General features: G+C 30.8%; 2 protein-coding genes across 3 annotated transcripts in view; both read left to right on the forward strand.

Moving 5' to 3' along the window:
• The window catches only part of Abca3 (ATP binding cassette subfamily A member 3), a 42,171-nt gene extending 34,540 nt beyond the window's left edge, over positions 1-7,631 (forward strand). The window contains exons 27-32 of one of the 2 annotated variants that reach the window (XR_015839242.1): positions 139-296; positions 388-484; positions 1,175-1,360; positions 1,910-2,075; positions 3,068-5,623; positions 5,830-7,631. Coding sequence is in view for 1 of the 2 variants with exons in the window: in XM_088277383.1 (XP_088133509.1) it covers positions 139-296; positions 388-484; positions 1,175-1,360; positions 1,910-2,075; positions 3,068-3,251 (791 nt within the window). In the remaining variant the exon portion in view is untranslated. Of the gene's footprint in view, positions 1-138; positions 297-387; positions 485-1,174; positions 1,361-1,909; positions 2,076-3,067 lie in introns of both variants that reach the window. The other variant, XM_088277383.1, reaches the window with a different exon arrangement.
• A 2,092-nt stretch (positions 7,632-9,723) lies between these two features.
• Positions 9,724-15,375, forward strand: PIG-Q (phosphatidylinositol glycan anchor biosynthesis class Q). The gene is made up of 9 exons (XM_088277424.1): positions 9,724-9,805; positions 10,407-10,470; positions 11,188-11,281; positions 12,291-12,416; positions 12,682-12,817; positions 13,335-13,479; positions 13,936-14,128; positions 14,612-14,726; positions 14,964-15,375. The coding sequence occupies exons 1-9, from the start codon at positions 9,724-9,726 to the stop codon at positions 15,161-15,163; spliced, it is 1,155 nt and encodes a 384-aa protein (XP_088133550.1). The 3' UTR covers positions 15,164-15,375.
• Positions 15,376-15,790: the final 415 nt, after the last annotated feature.

Here is a 15,790-nt window from a genome sequence, read left to right on the forward strand (position 1 = left end):
TATTTGTTATGTGGGGTTAAATTTTGTGAGAGATGTGACAGTGGACCTTTAGTTATAACTGCCACCTAGAAAGGATGTTATTCCTTTTAGAATAAACTGTCCGGACTGAATAAGATACTGTCAATACTTTTTTTACAGGTTACTGTCCGCAGTTTGATGCCCTTTTGGATGAGATGACTGGACGGGAGACTCTGCACATGTTTGCTCGTCTGAGAGGAATCCCCTTTGAGCAGCAAAACCGCTACGTGTGGGACCTCAGTAAGCGTCTCGGCTATGTCAAGCACTTGGATAAGAAGGTATGATATCCAACACGTGTAGTGAAGATGTTTCGAAACTTACAATATAAATATTTTGTTAATGACAAAAATGATGTTGTCTTTTTATCAGGTGAGAGAATATAGCGGAGGAAACAAAAGGAAATTGAGTACATCTCTAGCACTCCTCGGCGACCCGCAAGTTGTATATCTCGATGAGCCTACTACAGGTAAAATCCTAATTTGGTGTGTTCTCAGCAATGAATGCTCTTAAAATTCAACTGTATTTTCATTTTAATCATAATTCATGTAATAAGTTTAACTAGCATTGGAAAAGATATGGAAGGACAGAGAGATCTCATAATCGACAAGGAAGAGTCCTGTCAACTTTTGTCTTTCCCATTTTCTTACTTGGAATGGAAAATCTGAAACGAACGTAATATTTTAGATGCCTTTTTAGATGTAGTGTTGGATGCACATACTGAGAATATCTTGGACATCCAAACGCACCATATGTTTATATTATCTAATAATTGAAACTCACTGATGAACACTTGACCGTGTGCCTCATACAGATTCTCCGATATTTTGTTCGCCTTGCTGGGTGATACATTGGCGGGAGAAGGTTATTGTGGTTAGCGGTGTGGAGGAAAGAAAAGAAAGAAGGAGATCTTTAGTGCAACGGTTGGATCAGATGAAATCTGTAACAGGCTTTTCAATCGCGGCAGATGTGGGGAGAGTCAATTCAGATGTGGAGCACTCGATCAAACGGAGGAGTGCTGTCTTAAGAATTAGTTGTGAGAGTCAAAATTCTAAGTCACGAAGCACTGACTTAGAAGAATAGTATTGGTAGTTACTAATATTTTCTATTAAAAACTGTGGGGTGTAGAATTATTGATATATTTTAATGTCTCCTGCAGGTATGGACCCCATGGCCAAGCGGCAAGTATGGAGGGCTGTGGCAGGGAGAGGAACGGGCAGCGTGGTGCTCACTTCACACAGCATGGAGGAGTGCGAGGCCCTGTGTACCCGTCTGGCCATCATGGTCAACGGGCGCTTCTGCTGCCTCGGCTCCACACAACACCTCAAGAACAAGTTCTCCCAGGGTATGTACTGTCCATGTCTGACTATAGACTTCATCTATGTTGAGATATCAATGATAGTCCCCGTTCTGCCTGTCCAATAATCCACGTTTTGCTTCCATACAACATTATTATTATTGTTATGTAGTTTTAAAAGTAGGTACCTTATCCATTTGGCTCACTGTCGTGTCGCTATTGTCATTTATATACATGGGGAAGAGACCCCACTTTGAGTTGATTTGTGTGGCGCGTCATTTTGCTGGTGCGCTAAGTGGGGTATTGCTGTAGATCCTTGGTTGTCAAACTCCGGCCCGTGGTCTGCATGCGGCAGATATTTGTGCGGCCTGCGGCATAGCAAACAGTTTTAGTAGGTATCGTCTACCAAAAATGATTTTTCCTCTTATTTTAAAACAAGCTTACCGTTTCTACTTCAACTTTTGTAAAGCAAAGATTTTAAATGTCCAAACAGATTGGAATAAAGATAGTTCTTGGTTGCTAATGTACTTAAATGTCCCCCAGTCTGACGATGAGGTAGTATAGAGGCACAGAAACTCACTGCCGATTGGTTGACAGGTTACACGCTGATAGTGAAGCTGCGTCGCCAGACGATGGCTGTCCATCCTCCGGCCGTGGGACCTCCCGACCTAGTGCCTGCAGAAGCTCCCGCCTCTTTTGTCATGTTCCAAGTGGAGCCGTTACACCAGTTCCTTCAGGAGAGATTCCCAGGAGCTCAACTCAAGTATGTTTCAACTTTTATTATATTAACGTGTATTATATTTAAAAGGTTGGGTCTTTAATGTTAGGACAAGGGTTAGTCGACTGTGGTAGATTATTTAAAAAAAAACAGCTTTTGAGGAACTTCTCTGAATATGCATTTGTGATGAAAAAAACCGCAGTAAGCTCTTCATGAGATGCCAGACTGTTCATCAATAAACATTCTATTTCACTTGAAGAGTGTTTGAAGTTTAGGGTCCTTCTTTTTTGTTTAAAAAGTGGCTAATTATTAGAAATAGGTATCAAAATGTAGTAGAGTGGGTTCGAACCGAGAAATTCTGATTCAAGAGTCCGCGCCACTAACCACGGGACCACAACCCGACACACATTCTCCTACAGTAATTGAGTGTAAAATGATTACATCCTAGAAAAAAAAAACCTACTCTATTCTGGGATATTTAGCTATCTTATCAATACTATACCACTAAGCTAAGCAGTCCGTTATTCTGAAAAAAAAAATTATATTTGAGATGAATAAGACTTAACTGTCACCTTACAATAGCTTATTTTTCATTTTCATTTTTCATTCGAACCCTTATCCGCACCCCAATGGTGCATAGGGCACTGATTCATATGAACGCAGTGTTATCTTGATCGTTTACACATGAAGGAAAGGTGATCAGCCCTCCGCTTCAGGTACCAGTCCAGGGTAATATTGAATAAATATTACAGTGAAAAAATCACTTATATTTATTTGACCCCCCCTGGGAATCGAACCCGGGACCTCCAGAACGGTAGCCGAGCGTGCTGACCATTACACTACGGAGGCGGACAGCTTATTTACAGACTGATTATTATGTTTTCTAACTAGTTGCGGTTCTATGCCGAAATGCTTGCATTTCTTGCACTGTGCACTCACTAACTATTGTTTCCATCACTCTTTTGCGGACTTCTTCATCTCATGCACATTCATTTTAGGGGATAGTCAACTGATTATTCAATTAAAATATGTTTTAGGGAGTCGTATCAAGGCCTGATGACGTACTACCTACCGGACTCAAGTATCATGTGGTCCACCATATTTGGAGTGCTTGAATCTGCTAAGGCTACCTTAAATATCGAAGACTACTCCATCGGACAGACTTCCCTGGAGCAGATTTTCCTCCAGTTCACCAAGGACCAGCGAGGCTATGCTGACTAGTTTCAATCCTACAAGACACGCAATATGTGGTTTGTCAAAATTCAAAATCTCTTTTCGAACTTAAAGCAATTCTCAAATTCAGCCACTTGAAATATGCGTTTGAAAATTGGGCACTGCCTCATGTACAGCAATATTTATCAATTCATTTACTCTTTTTAATTAATTAGTACCTTTATAGACTTGTTTCTAAGAAGCGATATCTTCCAATAAACCAAATGCAATATAATATTTAATATAATGTAAAGAAAAAGTGTCAAACTTCGTTTTGAAAGCCTTCAATTAAGCAATATGGACTTATCGAAATGTTGTAAAGCTTTTATAATTTTGTTCCTTTTAATGTCCTTATCGTTGCCAGTGCGATATCTTAATAACTACATTGTATATATAACCTTGACCACTTTACTAGATATCTCCAAATTTTAACAATGGTGAGGTTGGGTTAGAAGGTTTAATTTTGGTTTATATGGCAAAGCCTCACCCTGCCGTGGAACCCGACCCCTAGCTCCAAGCGGTTCCCATTATCCTACTAATGCGGTTGAACTAAAACTCGTCTCTCATTCAACAGATGCAACCCAACAATCAATACCATGAGGAGAAACTTCTTCAAATTATAGATATTTGATACAATGTATTCATAATTTCAGTATTTTAATTTTACTATTTATAAATGACTGCAGTCATTTATACCTTTATAGTCTGTTGTATTTTTTGTTGTTCTGTATTATAATAAGTATGACAGGGTAGGGTCAAGGAAATATGTAGATATTTTTCTACGACTATGTTAAAGTTCAGAAATATCAACATGAAATAATTTTTACTTTATTTTTTGTAGTGCAATGCGTAGTTTACAAAATGCTTAAAGTTGGTGTTATAGTTAAGATCAAGAATACCCTTTCCTTGTACGTACCTTGTATCAAATATCTAATAATGAGTTTCATCAAAAGATATCATTGCAAAACATGAATTATATTTAAGCAATACATTATGAGAATTAAGAGTGTTATTAGTGCCCTTAGACAATCAAGTGACCTAAAAATAGCATATAAAAATACTACTATTTTGTGGTATAGCGAGTGTTATGATAGTCTGCCTATACTTAATATTAACCAGGTTTTGTGGTTTGTACCTGTTTTATCTCTATGACATTGTAATTTTGTAGTTCATTTAGCGAACTTAAACCCCAGTTGTATTAGAATTTCCCGCTTTATTAAACATGACATTGGGTACCTTATTATAATAAGTTTTATAAAATTAAAATGTATATTTGGTTTCCTTATTCACCTGCGGTTGAAGTAAAAATTACCACTTATAATATACTTTAATTTAAACTTAACCATATTTATTTTTAGTATTATTTACATTTGAAAATATAAATGCAACTTAGTTTGATTAACGGTTAACTAGAGATGAAAAATAATCCAAAACCCTAAATGTAAACAATTAAAATATTTTTTTGAAAAAATATGTCCATATTTACATGTACCTTATAAATACATTTATTTTGTTTCGTTTTAAAAATATTGTCTCTTGTAATATTAGATTTTTGAAGTCTGTTGTTACCTTTGCCGATATGGGCAGCCATCAATATATACTCAATTACTGAGTATTTGAAAAATATTTTAAGGTCTAATTTGTTTGAAAAATAATTACATTATTTATGTAACTTAAAAAAATCACACATTTTTTTCTATGTATTTGGCTGCCTTAAAGAAAAACCAAGTTTCTTACATGGGTATTTCACAGAACCAAAATGTTAATTTTATTTTTGATAAATTTTTTGTTTTGTTCAAGAGTATTGTTGAAGAGAATGTGATTCTAAACAATATATATATTACATTAAAAAAATATTTTATTTAAATAGTAATTTGATTTAAATGATTAAATACTTAAATACCCCAGTAAATTGTTTAAAAATGTTTTAAAAATTAGTTTTTTTCTCAGTTAATACTTGGTTTCACTTTGGGGTACCCATATTGTTATAATTCTTTATTTAATTTTAAAATGTCATGTGATGAAAAATTTATGTGTCTTGAGATTATTTTGAAGAATAAAAATCCTACAATCATAAGTCAATTGGATTGTTAGAATTTTGTCTATAATACTGTGGTGCCTGTACTGTCATACTAAGCGCAAAAGCTCTATAGTAAACCAGAGAAATACATTATAAATGCTTTATGTTAAGTTTTGGGCGAAGATTATTTTTATATCATTCTTGAAATATGTTGTAACAATTAATTTTTTCAAATACAGAAAAAATTCCAGATACACCTTATATTATTTGATGTCAGCTTTTGTAAGTGTAGCAATAGCTGTCCATATTCGATATATTGAGAGAATAAAATTATATTTTTTTACCGTCAGGCATAAAAAAGGTAAATAAATCAATAATTAGGGTTAAAATGTATTATTTTTTCCAACACATTCATGCCTTATCCTTATATGTATTGCGATAAATAATGCAAATTAAATGTTAAGTTGTGCAAAGAGTGACCATCTTGAACTAAACAACTGAGATAACCATAGATATACAGAAAAAATCATTTTCTTAATGTACCATGTGTTTCATTACATTTTTTAGCACATGGGGTACAGAGCTGCAGAAATTTACCAGGAAAAATGATGATTTTAGACCTTTGAGGGTTGGATACAGGGTGCGAGGATATTTTTTTCTTTGGAGTTTTGTTTTCACATATTTCTAGAATACAACCAAGAGTAATCTATTAGTCACATCTCTTAGTATTTTGGGATTTTCTACGGTCTGTGGAAAAAGCACTTTACCCTTGAATATAGCCAGATACAGCTATAATTTCTTAACCAATCTCTTGGATAAACTCTGCAGAATCAGTATGAACCAAAACTACCTATAAATGTTACCTTTGTATTTAGTATGGCAGCTAGCAGAATAATGGCAACTATTGATTGTCAATATGTAACTAAAATATGGAAAAGTACTTATTTATTTACCATTAATTTACTGTGATGTTCCTCTTTTATTTATTTATTTAGTTTATTCACAATATGTAATAATGTGATCCAATATGTATTCAGTAAAATCAAATTCGCAAACTTTGTCATTTTTCGTATATAAGTGTTTGTTATTACGTATATACGATCCTCCATCAAATGCCAAAGCTGCAAACAAGTATTTAGATAAATATACATATATACAGTGAGCTTGTAGTAAAATCTATGTTCTAAGATATTTAATATTTATTTTGAGATGAAATCTTTAAAATATGATAAGTTAACTTATTTAAACCATGCAAATTGGATGAGTATCTTAACTATATGTATATGTGTAATCAAAATGTCTTACTTGACATTTAAAAAAATGTTATTGGCATATGGATTGAGTTATCATTTAATTGTATGCATATTAACTGTAAACTCAATTTCATTGCCATTTTGAACAGTAAAAGGAGACCGAAAAAATGCAATATATAAAATTAAACTTTTGATAATTGACAAACCTTTTTTTCTGTTTTTTTTTTTATTTTACATTATTCTATAATACATGAGATTCTCACAAAAAATAAAGGTCTGTCAATTGTGTACTGAAAGTTATATTGGTTATTTAAAATTCTGTTTAATAATTCACCATTGATTATTATGTGTTAAAATCATTCCAATACAGCAATTAATATAGTGTTTATAGTTAAAATTGAATTTTTTTATTTTTTACAAATGTGTGAAGTGTATTGACTGAGGCCTTTACTAATTACACTGGACTGCTAATTTATCAAGGTTCTGAACAATAAAGTAGCATTATAATTTTACAATAGCCTCTTGTTTTGGAGAGACGGAGATAAGGATGAAACATTTGCCAACAAAACTTTGAAACATCAATGGTTAAAAACTTTGTCAAAAAGTTTGATATTTAAAATAATTATGCATTAATGTCAAGGTCAGGAATTATGTCACAATTGTTTGTCCAGTGTTATTTTCTTTTTAAAGATTGGAGTTTAGTAAATTGAGTACTTGATCGACCTCCCATACCTCTTAAACAGTGATTATTCTTCGTGATATAATTGTATCTAGCTACCTAGTAAGAATAGTGGATTTGTTAGTAAAATACTTTATTAAAAGGTAAACCAGGAATATAAAAAAAAAACTTTGCCACGGATTAAACTAATACCTCTAAGAGGTATGCTAAAAAGATTCATATTTTTATGTCCAATCTAACATAAATTTTGTGTTCCATGCAGAACTGTTAATGATAACTATTACAAATAACACATTATGCAACGAAAAGAACTTAATATTATACTAAGGATTAGGTTACTTAATCTAAAATGAAACATAACGTCATCTCTAAAATGTTCGATATCTGTCAAAAAGTTAATAATTAGTCACTCATAAGGTATTTGAAAAAAAAAAATTTTAATAAAAAAAACATGCCAATTGATGTTTCCTAACCTCAAATTAAAACATTGCATTGTGTTGCCCATTGAAAAGCAGAAATGCTAGTTATCATAATAAAGTATGCCATATTCCTGGTCGACCTTTACGTGATAATTTGAGTAATTGTTCCAATTGAATATGGAAAATGATCCTGCAGAACAAGTTACTCGGCCTAAATATGTATGTATTATAATCTTATAGTCTTTTACAATTTTATTTAAAAAATTATATATTTATTTTATTTCTTGATATAATGTTCTTCTTTTTTTACAAAGAAATTATCATCACAAATGTAATTCAATGATCAAATAATATGTTTGTGTTTTTATATAAATTTTTAATACTTAGCACAATTACTTATTTTATAAAGTATTAATTTAATTTAATTTTAGGATACAATTTAGATTTAATTTATAATCAATTAAAATCATTAATCCCTCAGTTTCTTACACACAAGTTTTCTTTTAAATCCTTAAGGATAATTCATGAAATTATATGTTTAAAAAAAAAGGGATTTATTCAACATTACTTTTGATTGAATGTACACATATGTGTTTATGTATCTAATTTATTAGTTAAAACCATTAAATTAACCTGTCCAGTAGTGAAATTAGTATATCACGGGAAATGTGTTATTTTGTACAAGCACTTAATACTTTTAAAGGCAGGATATGCTGATTTGGAGTTAATAGCCAGTAATATCATATTATTTTTTTGGGCACCACCTTTTTTCTTTTGATTCTACACACCGGTACACTGGTACCTTTCAACTGGTAAATGTCCTAAGACACTTCCATCTTAGGTTATTATTTTAATCTGATAATCAGAGAGTTAATAATATGTGAATGTATATAAAACCGTATTGTGTGATAAAAACTTTCATTTCATAAAAGATAGCATTATTTTAAAGTGTGAGATTTGTTAGAAATATAATAAATAATTTATTGATATAAATGCCTTTTTGAACTCAAGTAGTTCATAAAAAGATTATAGAAATAATAGTTAATATTATAGAAAATATATTATTTTAAAAGTTTTTGTTGAAAAATGACCCATGTTTTTTATAGAATGTTAAATAATAGCCCCAATATGCAATAAATATTACAATGTCTATATCAGAGGTGGCCAAGTTGTTAAGGCCGGTATAGTTCTAAAATAAACAAACTTCACCAAAGCTTTTGTGATAAAAATGAGACTTTAATTTTGATTTTCCATCTTTTTCTGGTCTTATATAACTATTGCCATCTAATCACGCTTTTTGAAGACCAAAACTGGTTCCAAACTATCTAATTACCGAATTAATAATGATTTTATTAATTTACTGAGCTTTTTTATGGCTCAACATCAGATATATATAAATGGTTTGTTCAACTAAATAAAATTAACAGAGCTTTGAAATAAGTTGGCCACCCCTGATTTGAACATTTATCAATTTACAATAAATAATGATAAATTTATATTTTAGTATCCATAAATTGATATCTTGAATTAAAAAATGGACCGTGTGAAATTATATTCAATATTTTAGAAAATGGTATTATCCGCAACAAGCATAAACATTGAGATATTTATTTTTTCCTCATATTTAAAAGAAATTAATATTTCAAGTAATTTTTTTTGCATATTCTTTACTTATAGGAAAAAAATAATTGTATTTGACTTATTTTTATAACTTAGGACAATCTTACTTACAGTCAATTTTGTAAACTACATTTATTTTCTGCAAAGCGTATTATTAAGTTTATATATTTTATTGAATAAATATGTGTATTAACTACGCGTGATAATTTGCACAAATGATGTAATGTTACCAGTGTATATGCACAACGGAAATGAAAGTATTAATGTAATGTAATAAAAACCTCCTATCAACTTCATTGAGTCATTAAATTATATATATTTTTTCTTCCCACATAACAGATAAATAAAAATTTGGCATAATTTATATATCACCATTTTAGTGAAATACTACCTCAAGGGCGCTTACTAAATAAAAATATTAACTTTTGAAAAAGCAAGCATCAATGTAATAAAGATTTCACTGTCAACTTGTGACTTTGTCAAATGCACAATGTATGAAGCACGGTCTAATCCATTATGCAAACCGCAGAATGGGGCACCTATAAGAGCAGCTGTGGGTGTAGTTTTTTTAGGTAAGTCTGGTGTGGGGTCGGATGTTGTTTTAGAAGAGGTATAACAGTGATACGAGAGTTGGGTTTTGTAGATGAGACAATCGGAGGGGGAAATTGAGTTTTATTTTTTATTTGACATTGTAATAAATTCTGGTAGCGCATATTCCATAGTCCCTTATGAAGAGTGATATAAGTCTCCACACAATTCACTGTTACAATAAAAATAATAACACTTTGTAAGTTTACAAAAGGAATGAAAAAGAGAAAAATGATTTATGAGTGTTATTATATACCTATTCCTATTATCCATCAAGTCATTCAACACGTTGACTGCCAACTACGAGATAACTCGTAGATTGCGTTCTTTGCTAGGACGCCGACTATGATTTATCTCATAATGTGTTTACTTGCCATATTCGTACAGCTATGATAAAATTCGTAGTATACCAGTGCTAATATGGATAGATGGCTTTTGGGAAGAGAAAAAAAAATCAATGCTGGCTTACATGAACAGAAAATTTATTAATAAATGAAAAGAAAATATAATTATAAAAAAATCATTCAAAATCAAGAAGTAATTTAAAAAAAAATTGAATATGATAAAATGAAATTGGCGTTTTAGACCGCAATCTGAAAATTGCCGTGGCAGTCAACGTGTTAGCAACTGAACTAAAAAAGAGCTACTAGTAATTGGTTAATGGCAGTAGGTAGAAACAAAACTAATCGTGTCATTCCAACGTTCCGCACATGGTTGCATGAGCCAGATGTGATATTTTTTAACCTTTCCGGGAGTATGGACGTAAATGAACGTCAGTGTGAATTTTCCTCAAAGTAGTATCAACGTTAATGAACGCCGTAGTCTATCTGTCAGTTGGAATAATGTAATTTGTAGAGTAATGACAACTGTGGATATTTGTATTTAACTTTGTCATAAAATGAAACCTAGAGATGGTAAGCTTTATTTTTTATTTAAATTATTTTTACATAAATTTTATCTTCATAATACAAAGATATTATTTAAAAAAATATATATTTAATGTAAAAAAACGCTCTCCCCAGAGAAAGTCGGACATAAATTATTGTACTCCGGGAAAGGTTAAATATCGTAAATGTGCTCTACGCATTGTAAAAAAAGCAGTGAGAACACGAGTGTACAATCAAATGATTAAAATGTGGTAATTTACCCCGCAAAACTGATACTACTGAAGTTAGAAGTTTTTTTGGTAATAAAATAATGAAGATAACTATTTTCTTTAGTGCTAAAGGTAAAAAATACGTCAAAAAATGTATTCCCTCCATCCAGATCTGATAGTACGTAGGTACTGGCAATACGTAAGGGCAATACTGAGCTAAAATGTCACTTTGAACAGCGGTTGTTTGGTTGTGTAGTCTGTGGTTTGTAGTTTGTTTACTATCTGTCATAATCTTTGTATCCGTCATCGTGCTGTCACATTTGAAATTCGCCCATTCGGCTATACAATTAGAAAAGAATATTATGTAAAGTGAATATAATTATTATTTAACAACATTAAATTCGCTAAAATAATGGATATAAACATTTTTATACCTGAATTTTTGAAGACGGATAACTTTAGTCGTATTAAAGGTTATGTCTTGGAAACATCGGACAATGTATTGGGAATATATATTTACGCCAAACACTCGATTAACTGCCGAGAAAATTCATCGAAGCTCTGTTGCAGCGAATGGATCAATTTGAATAAACACGGTGTTTTAGATGGTTATATCAACAATTACCAAAATGACTTGCCTGAGGAGTTGATCCAATGTTTGAACTGTGTTATGTTAGAATCAGAAAACAGCACCATAAGACTAAAAAAACTCCGCGTACATGGAAAAGATATAGACCTCAAGACAATAAAAAATAATGTCGTAATGTTTTACGATTACACCGCTATATTGAAATCCGAAGATTTTTTTTCTTTGGAGGGAGATATGAGAGAAAATATGAATCAGTTTGCAGTTTTGAAAACTGTCGTAAAACATAATAGTGAAATTTGCACCGAGCAGAAGCTAAACGATCAGGACTGTTTGAACTACATGAAAAAATATAAAATTGTGCAAGTTTTTTCAAGTATTTATCAAATCCTTTGTGGTTATTCTAATTTATGTGTGCAGCTATGCAGTTCGATAAATTCACTTCACTGGATATTTTATTGCTTATGGAAAGAACGAAAGGTGCTTGTTTGTTTATCTTTCGATGGGCAGAATGTATCTCTTTTGTACATGACATTTATAAGTTTATATCATGTATTTGACAGATATATTTTGTTTTATGTTCACAAAAACCACGCATTGACGTACTATATGTGTGCACAAAACAGATTAAAAAAAAATATATAACTAAAACATTTAAATATACAATTTTTTTAAAAATCATAACAAAACCAACATAAAAAAAACAGTCTCATAATTTAAATAAGTATTATATATTTATTTAGACCATGGGGCTGATGATTTATAGTTCATGTTACTTTTATTGCAGATATCTGTTAGGACGGGAAACTTAATAACATCTATATTAATAGACCTGCTGGGTGGATTGTTTGTACTACACTGTATCAATCTTTGGACTGTTGATCCTGTTAATGAATTATTTGACGTAATTGAAGTAAGTATTTGCTGTAATCATATTTCCTATCAGCAGAATATTGTAAGGGCTAATTTAAAAACAAGGTTGAAAGTCTTGAAAGAACACTTAAATAAGAAGGAATTTATACATTTATATGATTTTGCATTGTAATGCAGACAAAACTAAAAATGCATCTTTTTCAAATCGCTTCCCAGCACAACAACATAAAGACAAAAGCATTCTTATAAAGGATAAAGTTTTATTTTTTTAATATCATGCTATAAATATGTCAATTTTTTTTCAGTCGATTGTAGATAATTTGAGAACTTTACTGAAATGGTTGATGGGTTCTCCTGCAGGTCTAAAATTAAACCACGCTTTCAATAACATGCTAGGAAAATTTTTCTTATATCACATTGAACTCTGGTGGATGTTTCTAGGTGAGTATAAAAATTTAAAATCCATTTGGCAATTCATCAGATAGGTTATTTAATAACATTTGAAAAAACATATTAATATTTAATTACATGTAAATTACCACATTTAAAGTATTCTGTTCCATGTAAATTTTAATCATAAATGTATAAAGAATCACACATACAATGCAAATATTGTGAATTTTAAAGAATGAGCTGTTTTGACCCACAGTACACAATAGTAAATATAGAAGTTTGTCATTGAACCGTCTGAATAACATTATCCGGAAAGTGAAGTTATTAAAAAAAATATTAATTTTATTAAAAAAATAACATTAACATAGCTTATTAATTGATTTAATTATTTAAACAATGTTTATTGTCCAGACCTTTTATGTTGCTAACTCAAGGAATAAAAGTATAAAAAGGAGGGGCTCAATTAAATTCCCACACACTGAGGTGCCATCACTATAATATTTAAAAAATTATATCTCACAATAATCCATTTTTAATTTTCAATTATGTTTTTTTACCTTTACAGTTATAACAAAGAACATTTTACAAACCGTACTGCAAATATTTCAATTTATGGGCATGCTGGGATTATCATTTCAAGCAGCCATCTTTGCGGATATTTTGTCTTTAGCCAGTTTTCATATTTACTGCATATACACTTACGCAGCAAGGTGCTTGAATTTTCCTTTATTATAAAGATTTTTTAAAACACTTACTGTACAGTAGTCTTTAAAACCTGTTATTTTGAAGTCTGACACATTCAGAAGTCTGACTTGTCTGATCAAAATAAAGTTTAACCTTTTAACTGCTTGAACTGTGTTTTATGTCATGACTTTCCTATTCTTTTTACCATCCCATTTTCTATTCCTACCATGTTCATTCATGGGTAGAATAGTGTATTTATGTAGTGTATAAATCGATCTATGAAAGAGTTACTGACAGGTTGTAATTTTTCTAAAATCCTTTTTTTTTATTTCTTCACTTCTGTTGAGATATGTATCTTATTAGATCTTTAAAAAATCTTATTAGATAATTTGGTTTTCTTTATATTTTTCATAAACAAAAGATGTTGCAGGTAAAAAATAGTACCTTTAGTTTTATCAATCTTGAATTTATTTTTATCACAGGCTATACAACATACAACTTAGTGGTCTTATTGCGCTGTGGAGACTATTTCTCGGTAGAAAACATAATCCACTAAGGGGGGGTGTGGACTCCTGTCAGTACAACCACCACCAGCTGTTTGTTGGAACTCTAGCATTCACCATTCTCCTCTTTCTCTTACCATCTACAGCCCTGTATTATGTTGTTTTCACAACGGTAAGTCGATCCAACATTTGTTTTGTTGTATTTTATTATTTTGTATGAAAACACAATAGAATAGTCACAAAATCAGGTATATCAAATAATAGCCTCATTGACATCTTAGCACTTTATTCTGGAATTTTCCATGATAGAGAAATATATCACTGTGCGTCGGGTCCTGATTGGTTATGTAATGCGCCTAGTACATTTGTTTATAGATATTTTGCCATTTACCCATATGGTTTTTATTATTTACGGTATTATAATTATTAATATAAACGGTTTTTAATATTGTTAGAAAAGGATCAAATAATTTTATACTTAAAGATTTTTTTTAAAATATCAGTTTAAATACATATTGGTATTTTTTATACCTATTGTATAAAATCATATAAAATTGCTTCCCAAGCGACTTCAATGTTGTCTATATTGGATATCCTAGGTTAGAGACCCTCATAAATGTTTTCATTTGCCTATCTATGTTTTGTTTCATTTCAGTTTAGAGTGGTTTTGGTGTCACTCGGAGGCGTTTTATCTTGGATTCGCCATATTGTACAATCTTTCTCACTATACTTGATCTTGCTTTGGCTTCTGAAATCAAAAAGGATAGCAGGTTACTTTTATTGTATTTTATTTTATTGTTTCAAATAATTGAATGGTAGTATAAATTTATGTGATACATATTCTGCAAATATTTTTTTTAATATTTAATAAATTTAAAGTAATCTATGAAATCAATGTGAAGTTTGATTTTTTTTAAATTTCTTTATCCAAGCTTGATTTGTGTTTTTGCTTTGTTTTTTTTTTAAATTTTATTTTAAATAATAACATCATTGGTTAATTGTTACAGGTGAAATAAAAATATCATTGGTACCTTCTGTGGATGTGCAACAAAAACCAATTTTACTGAGGGTCCATCTTCAGACTGCTTCCATTTTCCAATTGATAAAAAAATATCAACCACCTCCATTTTCCAAGCCAGTTGCCAGCATTCAATGGGGAGAAATAATTTCAAGTCTCTGTAGAGGGAAACTATTGTATCCTGTGTAATGAATAAAACTATTCGTTTATACTATTTATTTTAGTTTTACTACACCAGCAATCATCTATTAAATACATATATGTAATTCCTATAAAAAGTTTGTAATTTTACTACATACAAGAACTGTATTTTCATATAAATGTCGGTGTATTTACAATATATAATATTACATTATAACAAGGGATTTCTGTTTAATAAATGTACATATTTACTCATTTTATTATTGAGTTATTTATTAACTTTCACAATCGGTTCATTTTACGTCCCATATTGAATACAGTGTATATAACTTTAACTTTACTTTGAAGTTTATGTTTTAACTACATAGTGTATATAACATTAACTTTTTTCGGTAACTTTCAATTTTGTGAAAATACAGATCAACAACTGGTTTAAATTTGACAATGTTTCAGTATTTAAAAGTTCAGAAGTAAAGTTGAAGTTATATTCAATTTGTAGTCAAACCTTCAATTTAGGAGCATGTATCGAATCTTGCCCTGTTTCATAATTCTTATTGGTGTGTAGTGTGTTCTAAATATGACCTGAAAAATATTATACACTTTGGGCACAATATATCCAAGTATTTCCAAACCACTACTCAAAAAATAATTAAGGCCTTACTCGCAATATTAGAA

Source organism: Brachycentrus maculatus, unplaced genomic scaffold (assembly GCF_059751285.1).
Source record: "Brachycentrus maculatus isolate JH-2025_06_01 unplaced genomic scaffold, ASM5975128v1 h1tg000042l, whole genome shotgun sequence".
Taxonomy (NCBI): domain Eukaryota; kingdom Metazoa; phylum Arthropoda; class Insecta; order Trichoptera; family Brachycentridae; genus Brachycentrus; species Brachycentrus maculatus.

Coding starts and splice junctions, on each gene's coding strand:
- PIG-Q (XM_088277424.1), top strand. CDS start 9,724: ATGTATGAAGCACGGTCTAATCCATTATGCAAACCGCAGAATGGGGCA. Junction 10,471..11,187: donor GAACTAAAAAAGAGCTACTA/GTAATTGGTTAA, acceptor TGTGGTTTGTAG/TTTGTTTACTATCTGTCATA. Junction 14,727..14,963: donor GAAATCAAAAAGGATAGCAG/GTTACTTTTATT, acceptor TAATTGTTACAG/GTGAAATAAAAATATCATTG.